An 8,931-nucleotide genomic window follows, 5' to 3' on the forward strand; every position below is an offset into this window, starting at 1 on the left:
GCAGTTTTCTAGTGTGAAACCGATCTCCAAAACTCCTTTCTTCTGAAAGGCTTTACCTATCATACAACTCCCTGTTCCTACCCCCAGTCCCAACCCCTGGCAGCCACCCCTCTGCTTTCCATCTCGTGAATTCCATTCTGTCATATGACAAATGTCATATAAGTGGAACCATATAGTATTTGTCTTGCTGTGACTGGCTTACTTCACTTAGTGTAATGTCCTTCCAGTATTCTTTGTGCCAAGTATCTGCAATGCATGGTCTTCCTGTCTGAGTTAATTTTTTTTTAAATTACAAATATAGGACTATAGAAGTATAGGATAGAAAAAGGGAAAGAAATATAAAAACAGCTTAAATTTTTGGAAGTTTTGATCAAAAGTTCTGTACCATCTAAAAAATCCTTTTTCCAGGGCACCTGGGTGGCTCAGTGGGTTAAGCCTCTGCCTTCAGCTCAGGTCAGGATCTCAGGGTCCTGGGAGCGAGCCCCCCATCAGGCTTTCTGCCCAGCGGGGAGCCTGCTCCTCCCCCCACGCCTACTTGTGACCTCTCTCTGTCAAATAAATAAATAAAATCTTTAAAAAGAATGCTTTTGCCTATTACTAGAAATTTAAAAAGAAAACGATCCATCTAAAAAAAAAGAAAAAAATTTAAAATATTAAAAAATTAAAAAAGAGAAAACTACCCATCTATTAGAGCATTCTCGCATCTATAATCTACTGATGCAAAGAAGGAATGTAAGAGGAGGATACTCTCAAATGCATTTTATTTATCATTAAAAGATACAATCCAATCAGATTTTAAAATACTTGGGAAAATGGGAAATTTTTGTTCCTTAAATCAAAATAAGCATGTAAGTATAAATTGTGGCATGTTACAATGCACTGATTGTAAGTTTTCTCTTCATTAGCGAGGTCACGAAGTACCCTTAAATGCACCGACTTACACTTTCCAGTGTCCGTTTCTGTGGGAAGCGTACTTACTTTCACCTTTACCCAGAGTATGCTAGGCGTTCTTTTCCACTGGAACGCTGGAATGTTTTCACAAGGAGTCTATTTTAAAAACCAACTTATTTAAAAACAAAGTTCATTTGGAATAGCATAGTTTATTATGGCTTAAAATTCTGGCAATAAAGAAATGTATGACGTGAATCTGGAAAACTCTCCCCAACACTGACACAAACATACTTGGCAGAAGCAGCGTTGGAGGCCTGCTGGTCTGAGACAGGTCAGGACCCCACACAGAGGTTTCCAAAACGAAGTTAAGGTATGTATTTGTGCTTTCATAAAGTTGGAACCTAAATCTGTGGAAACTTCGGTGATTCTGGAAAGAAAAAAAGCAATTTTTATGTGAGGTCATATTTATAAACAGAGTGGAACAATTCTTGATATTCATTGTCTCTCTGGGAGTAAAGTTTTCAACCTTGAAGTCACCCATAGACCGATCTGGAGTGTTACAAATGACAGGCTTACCAAAAAAAAAAGGCTCATTAATAACTTGAACGTGGAAGGAAAACTTATAATCTATACCTTTTAACAAATCATATATCTACTGCACATTAATTCTAGCTCTGCTATCTGTGTGGCACTGAGAAAATGCTTTAACTTTTCAATCTATATCACGTCTACCTTCCTTGACGTGGACACAATAATGGTGCCTACCTGATTGTTATGGGAAATAAGACGCAGCCTGTAAATTATTTGGTACAATGTGTAGTCTGTTATAAACACCCCCAATAAATGGTATTAATAAATGCTGCCACATCTGTGTTGATTCAAAATGAGAATATAAGATATAAAGATATATAAAACAAAAGTGAATAAAAATAAATTTACATAAAGATAAATAAAACAAAGGTGAATAAAATCTTCATGGTCTAAAAGATACCATGACTGTTGAAAAGCTAATGAGTCCTCTGAGAATAAGATCTTTCCTTAAGCACCCCATGAACTGGAGAGCAGTTTTTTAAATTATTCTACATGAGGGTTCCTCAACCTCACAGTAACAGTGTTGTGGGTGGGATAATTCTGTGTTGGGCTGGGCTGGCCAGTGCACCGTGTATGGTGTGCGGCCCCTCTGCCTTTACCCACCAAATACCAGGAGAACCCCTCCTCGCTCTGCGGTTTTGTGTCACGGTGGCCTAGCCCCTGAGAGCTTCCAAGACCTACCTGGGCGTCAGCTTCCATCCCTGCTCCCCTCAGAGCTCCCAGTGGCTGCCTGTCTGGTCATGGGTCTGCTCAGGGCCTGAACACCACCACCTACACATTCTAGACTCCAGTGTTGGCAAATGCTAGGCACCACACAGGGGAATCTGAAGCTGGGAGTCAGAGACTCTGGAAATGACCCATCTTCAGGCCAGCGGACCAAGATGACAGGGCCAGGTTCTCTGAGAGCAGAGAATTCCATCCTCAGGCCTGGGTGTCACTGGGGCAGAGCGAAGCACCAGGTTAGCTGCAGGCCTGAAAGGCCAGGCCATGCCCCTCTGTCCCAGGCCAGCTGCTCTTAGGGGAAGGCCTCCAGATGCTGTGACTGGGGTCAAAGTAACTAACTCTTCCGCCTACCCAGGCAAACTAGGGTAGCTTTCTCTCTTCTTATATAAACAGTCACATAATATCCTTGATTTTGCTTCTTGGCCCACAGAGCCTAAAATATTTACTGTCTGGGCCTTTATAGAAAAAATGTGTCAGGGCGCCTGGGTGGCTCAGTGGGTTAAAGCCTCTGCCTTCCGCTTAGGTCATGATTTTCAGGGTCCTGGGATCAAGCCCCGCATTGGGCTCTCTGCTCAGCAGGGAGCCTGCTTCCCCGCTCTCTCTCTGCCTCCTTGTGATCTCTGTCTGTCAAATAAATAAAATCTTAAAAAAAAAAAAACGTGTCAACACTTATTTTAGGTAATATGTATCTTACAGTCAATATAGAGCAATGTGTCATAACATTTGGTATTCCTTCTACCTGATGTCATCGTAGTAGCAAAAAAAAAAAAAAAAAAAAAAAGGTACATACAGGTAAATAAACACCAGAAAGTGTTTTCCGAGATGAACGCCCATGGAGCCCACACTTGGGTTAGAAACTGCTGCTAGCATCTAAGAGGTCCATTTTCCGCTCAAAACTAACTGGGAGACATCTTGGCAATTATTATCTCATTATTGGCCTATTGCCATTTCCTTACAACAGAGACCACAGGTTTGATTTTAATACCCCTTATCCTTCTTCACAAGCCTTCAAAGCTTCTCCCCTTACCTCAGCCTCCGAGTCCCAAGAACCCATGACTACAGCATCAGATTACCCTTTCCCAAATGTGTCCCCCGCAAGTCATGGACTTTTATGGGTCTCTGCCTTCTCGTTGATGCTTTTTCTCTTTGCAAGCCATGTTCTTCCCATCTCCCTAACCCAATGAATGCTTACTTTGGGATCAAACTCAAAAAATCCCTCATGTAGCCTATGCCTGTATTCTGAAAGGCTGGGACTAGACTTCAGTTATCGCATACTGCATGAGTCATTTCTTTTCTTCCCCCTCCCTCCCATTTTTATTATTATTATTATTATTTTTAAAGATTTTATTTATTTATTTGACAGAGAGAGATCACAAGTAGTCAGAGAGGCAGGCAGAGAGAGAGAGAGGAGGAAGCAGGCTCCCCACTGAGCAGAGAGCCGATGCGGGACTCGATCCCAGGACCCTGAGATCATGACCTGAGCCGAAAGCAGCGGCTTAACCCACTGAGCCACCCAGGCGCCCCCATTTTTATTATTTATTTATTTATTTTTAAACTGGGGTGGGGGGGGTGTTTGGGGAAAAGGGAGAGGGAGAGAGAGAATCCTAAGCAGTCTCCACACCCAGGTCAGAGTCCAACACTGATGCACCGCTAGATCTCACCACTCTGAGATCATGACCTGAGCGGAAATCAAAGAGTCTGACCTTCAATCAAATGAGCCACCCGGGCACCCCTGCACTAATTATTTCTGTATCTCTTTCTTCCTTGATAAATAGTGAGCATGTGGATAGCAGAGGACTCTTACTTAACTCTGAATCCCTAGGACATAATGTGATTGACTAGCACTTAACGGAGATTCAGTAAATGTCTGGTCAGTAAAATAATTATTTGAAGGGTACTTCATGGCTCTTCCTATCAAAAAATAATTCTTCCACTAAGAATTACTAGGAAAACCCCTTTTTCTTTCTTGTCTAAAATTTTCTCCTCTTTACAGTTGTTCCTTTAAGTTAGAGGACTAAGTTTATAACAAAGCCTTCTGATGCCAAGGTCTGCACCCTTTCACCTCTATACGTGTTTACCAATATTTCTGGCAGCTAGTAAGTGCTTAAGCCTCCTTCAAGAATTACATTGAGACTTAATTCAACCATATAAATTTCATGAAAGGATACGATTAACAGGAAAAAATTCATGATCACTTTCAGTCATACTAAATCTTTTCCTTCCAGAATGACTGTGGTTTGTTAGTGTTTTGCTTTTTTATTTTTGTTTTTTAATAAAAATAAACGTGAGTCACTGAATTTATTTCATTTTAAAATCTTGGGGTGCCTGGGTGGCTCAGTGGGTTCAAGCCTCTGCCTTCTGCTCTGGTCATGATCCCAGAGTCCTGGGATCCAGCCCCTCATCGGGCTCTCTGCTCAGCAGGGAGCCTGCGTGCCCCCGCCCATCTCTCTCTGCCTGCCTCTCTGCTTACTTGTGATCTCTCCGTGTCAAATAAATAAATATAATATTTTAAAAAAAGATCTGAGTGTCCAAACTGTACAAACCAAAAGAGCCAGAGTGCTCTGTCCCTACAGATTATCTGTAGAATATATATGTGTGTGTATACCTATATACACTCTCTTGAAGGAAAGTTCGAGAAAATTATAAGATAATTAAGAGTTTGACATCACTGAATATTCAATTGTTCCCTACTCCGGAAATGAAACCAACCAATAGGAAATAACCTTGTGGATAACGTATTGGTAGCATTTAAACAAGGAGCATTAACATAACTTCCAAATAGGGATGCCTGGGTGGCTCAGTTGGTTAAGCCACTGCCTTCGGCTCAGGTCATGATTCCGGTGTCATGGGATCCAGTCCCACCTCGGGCTCCTTGCTCAGCGGGAGCCTGCTTCTCCCTCTGCCTCTGCCTGCCACTCTGTCTGCCTGTGCTCACTCTGACAAATAAATAAATAAAATCTTAAAAAAAAAAAAAACATAACTTCCAAATAGTGCTCTGCTCTCTATTTCTCCTCCAGAGTAGGTAATTTATGGAACAGGATTAAAGAGAAAGACCAGGAAATGGATTCTCAGCCCAAATACCATTATGGCAGCACTTAACCGACTGAGAAGCAGGCTCACCAATTTTGACCTTCACATGACCTTCTCTACCTTTCTAAATGATAAGGGGCTGGGGAGTTCATTGGAACTGGTCCTCAGTAGCTTCAACCGTGGAGTTCATTAAACAGGTTAGCACCAAGGGTCTTTCGATTTAGTAGAAAGCTCATGGGATTTACAAACAGCCAAATGGTTTCCAAAGTTAAGGATCATTCAAGTTTCACTACACACTTACTTTTTACCTTTAAATTGTTTCAGTGTTTTTTTTTTTTTACATAAATGTATTTTGAAAAGCAACGATCACTATTTCAAATAGAAAAACCAGCATGACTTGGCATAAATAGAAGTTATCCATTGAAATAACTTGAATATACATAGTATTACATCCTAGCTGGTGCAGCTGTTGCCTACCAAAATGTTGGAGAGCTGCTGGAGATCACTAAGTCCACACTAAGGTGCTCTCCTTGATAGAATCATGAAGGCTGCTCAAGAACACAGGCACCTGGTGGCTCAGTGGGTTAAAGCCTCTTCCTTCAGCTCAGGTCATGATCCCAGGTCCTGGGATTGAGTCCCGAATTGGGCTCTCTGCTCAGCAGAGAGCCTGTTTCCTCCTCTCTCTCTGCCTGCTTCTCTGCCTACTTGTGATCTCTGTCTGTCAAATAAATAAATAAAATCTTAAAAAAAAAAAAAGAACTGAGAGGGCACTGAAGGGCTCTCTGCTATTTCATGCTGTGTCCCTTTACCACCAAAAATCATTCTGTTTCAGAAGCAGTGCTGAGTCTCTTTCCCCACTGCACCACAGGTCCTGATGGAATGTTTTAATGACCCTGCCCTTACAAAGCCTAAATAAAAAGAAAGCAATCTCACTCTGATAGAGTAGGTAAGACCTTAACCTCACCAGGTTTCAAAAACTTAACAAAGTGGATACAAAAAACAAAACAAAACAAACAAACAAACAAAAACCCTACCAAAGTGGAAAAGATCTAATCCCCGAAGGAACAGGCTATTTGCCTCCAAACAAACAAACAAACAAACAAAAAAAACCCTACCAAAGTGGAAAAGATCTAATCCCCCAAGGAACAGGCCATTTGCCTCCACTTGGTTTTTTCCAGCAGAAGGGATTGAGGAAACCATCAGAACACAGACCCGGAAACAATCAAGGAATACTACAGGTGAAGTTTCTGCCCACGGCACTTACTTGGCAGAGCGGCCTATGGCTGGGGTCTGGTTCTGTACTAGGGAGGGCTACTTTTCATCTCTGAGGCAGGGGCGGTTGTGCTCTCAGGGGACACGGATTGCTGGGCCTGAGAAGCTGGAGCTTGGGACTCAGGGGGCGGGGACACGGTGGCAGGGAATTCCTGACTTAGCTCCTGGACCGCTGGTGGCAGAGTCTCAAAAGCCTGTGCAACTGGCTTCTTCTGAAACTCTTGGACAGGCGCAGACTGGCTGGGAGAAATCTCTTGGACAGAAGAGATGCTCTGGGGGGTCTGTTGGTTGTGATAGAAGGCCTGAAAGTCCTGGACAGCAAGGGCGATCCGAAGTTTCACAGGTTGGGCCTGTAAAGACTGGGATGTTGGGACCTGGATCAGAGACCCAGGGGGAGCCAGGCCCTCCGACTGGGGAGCCTGAGCACCTGAAGATGGAGTTTGAGAGGCCAGGGGAATATTCTCCAGCTGGCTCTGGGAGGCCAGTGGGACTTGGAGGTGACTCTGTGCAGCCGCAGACACCAGAGGGTGGCTTTGAGAGGCCGAAAGGATCTGGAGGTTGGTCTGTGCAAGCACTGGCACCAAGTTATGGACCTGAGAGGCCAGAGAAACTGAGGAGTGGTCCCAAGAGGCCACAGGCACAAAGGGCTCGTTCTGAGAGGCAAGGACCACTGTAGGTTGAGTCATCGAGGACAAGAGGACAGCAGGCTGACTCTCAGAGGCAAGAGTGAGCAGAGGAGGGCTGGTAGAAGCCAGGGAGGCTTCTGGCCTGCAGCCAGCAGACTGGCCTGCAGAGGCAACAGTGGCCACAGGCTGGCTCCTGGAAACAGAGAGAGCTAGAGGCTGGCGGGTGGAGGCCGAGGGAACGGCAGGCAGGCTCCTGGAGGAGAGGACGGCTAGAGGCTGAGGCTGGTCGGGAGGAGACGGAGGGAACTCGGGCGCCGCTATATGAGTGAAAAACGATCCTTTCACAGGCCCTGGCAGCCGGACCTCGGCGCCCAGAGACCCAGCACCAGGCCCTGGGGAGCGAACTCCCTCCGAACTCACGACAGCTTCAGGTTTGGGGCCCAGGTCCTCGCTGCCCAGGTTTTGCGCGTCGCCGCTCTCCTGGGCACCTGCCGTTGCGTCTTTGCCCCGATCTTCCTGCTCCAGCTGGTTTTCGGGCCGGGCCGGGCCGGTCATACTCAGAGAAGCAGATCTAAGCAGGAAGGTCCTGGGAGCGCAGCGCCGCCGGATCCGCGTCAAGCTGCGGGACACGTTGCAGAGGGTGTGAGAGAGGCGCTGGCTCAGCGCGTTCCCCGCCGTGGAGGACGGCACGTGGAAGGGCTCCTTCAGGGACTCCTCGGCGGTCAGCTCGATGTTGCCGGTGTACCAGAAGACCCACCAGAGCAGGCTGAAGAAGATGATGATGGAACCCAGGTAGAGCAGCAGGTCGTAGAAGAGCAGGTGCGCGAAGACCCCGGTGAACAGCAGGGTGGCGCCCACCGTGTCGAAGACCACGCCCAACCAGAAGAAATGCCTGCAGCGCCCGAGGCCCGTGGGCTTTCTGGTCTCCACGCTGTTTCTTGAAAGCTCCATGACCCGCCACTGCCGCCGCCGCCGCCGCCGCCGCCGCCAGGTCCTCAGAGACCTGGCTGGCTGTGCAGCCGTCCGCCTGCTGTGGCCCCCGGGTCGCCATGGCAACGCCCGGGGGGTGCGCCGCGCAGGGGGCGGGGCGAGAGGGCGGGAAAACGAGGCTCCGCCCCAGCGAGGGGAGCATGCGCGGTACGCCCCGTGGCCCACGCGCCAATCCTCACCGCATGCGCAGTGTTTCTGCCCGCTGCGCCACTCCCGGATTTCCCCAGCGCGGAGTCTGGCAGGTGGGGACACGAGTGTGGGAATTTACGTTTGGGGACTGTGGGCGGTGTCCCCGCTTTGGGGGAATGAAGTAGCTGCATTCTTTTCCCCATACCCCTCGCGTTCTACCCTGAGATCATGACCTGAGCCGTAGGCAGCGGCTTAACCCACTGAGCCCCCCCAAGTGCCCCAAGGGCCCTCTTTATGGTAACTCCTTCCCCAGCTGGGAGTGGATCCCAGTGCTGCCCCCTTCCCAGGAGGTCACGCGTTTTCTTTGTTTTGGTGAATTGGCCAGATTAGGATCTCCTGTTAAATCTTAGTTCCCATCTTATCCGTTTGCTGGTAGTGACATTCTTTAATACAAGACCTAGAAGTGAATTCTTCTTTTTTATTTTATTTATTTATTTATTTGAGAGAGAGCGAGAGAGAGCGAGCGAGCATGAGAGGAGTGAGATAAGCGGGAGAAGCGGACTTCCTGCTGAGCAGGGAGTCTAATGTGGGACTCGATCCCAGGACTCCAGGATCATCACCTGAGCCGAAGGCAGTCGCCTAACCAACTGAGCCACCCAGGCGCCCCTAGAAGTGAATT

The 8,931-nt window shown here is 46.9% G+C and overlaps 1 protein-coding gene across 1 annotated transcript; it reads right to left on the reverse strand.

The window, feature by feature from the left end:
- Positions 1-744: 744 nt before the first annotated feature.
- On the reverse strand, positions 745-8,366 carry LOC132026886 (fibrous sheath CABYR-binding protein-like). Its single transcript, XM_059415280.1, has 2 exons — positions 6,500-8,366; positions 745-1,318 (listed from the first exon to the last, which is right to left on the reverse strand). Exon 1 carries the CDS (start codon positions 8,082-8,084, stop codon positions 6,537-6,539), a length of 1,548 nt encoding a protein of 515 aa, XP_059271263.1. The 5' UTR covers positions 8,085-8,366; the 3' UTR covers positions 745-1,318; positions 6,500-6,536.
- Positions 8,367-8,931: the final 565 nt, after the last annotated feature.

The sequence above is a fragment of the Mustela nigripes genome, chromosome 11 (assembly GCF_022355385.1).
Source record: "Mustela nigripes isolate SB6536 chromosome 11, MUSNIG.SB6536, whole genome shotgun sequence".
NCBI classification, from domain to species: domain Eukaryota; kingdom Metazoa; phylum Chordata; class Mammalia; order Carnivora; family Mustelidae; genus Mustela; species Mustela nigripes.

Bases quoted from the DNA above. Each gene is read 5' to 3' on its own strand.
- LOC132026886 (XM_059415280.1), bottom strand. From the start codon at position 8,084: ATGGAGCTTTCAAGAAACAGCGTGGAGACCAGAAAGCCCACGGGCCTC.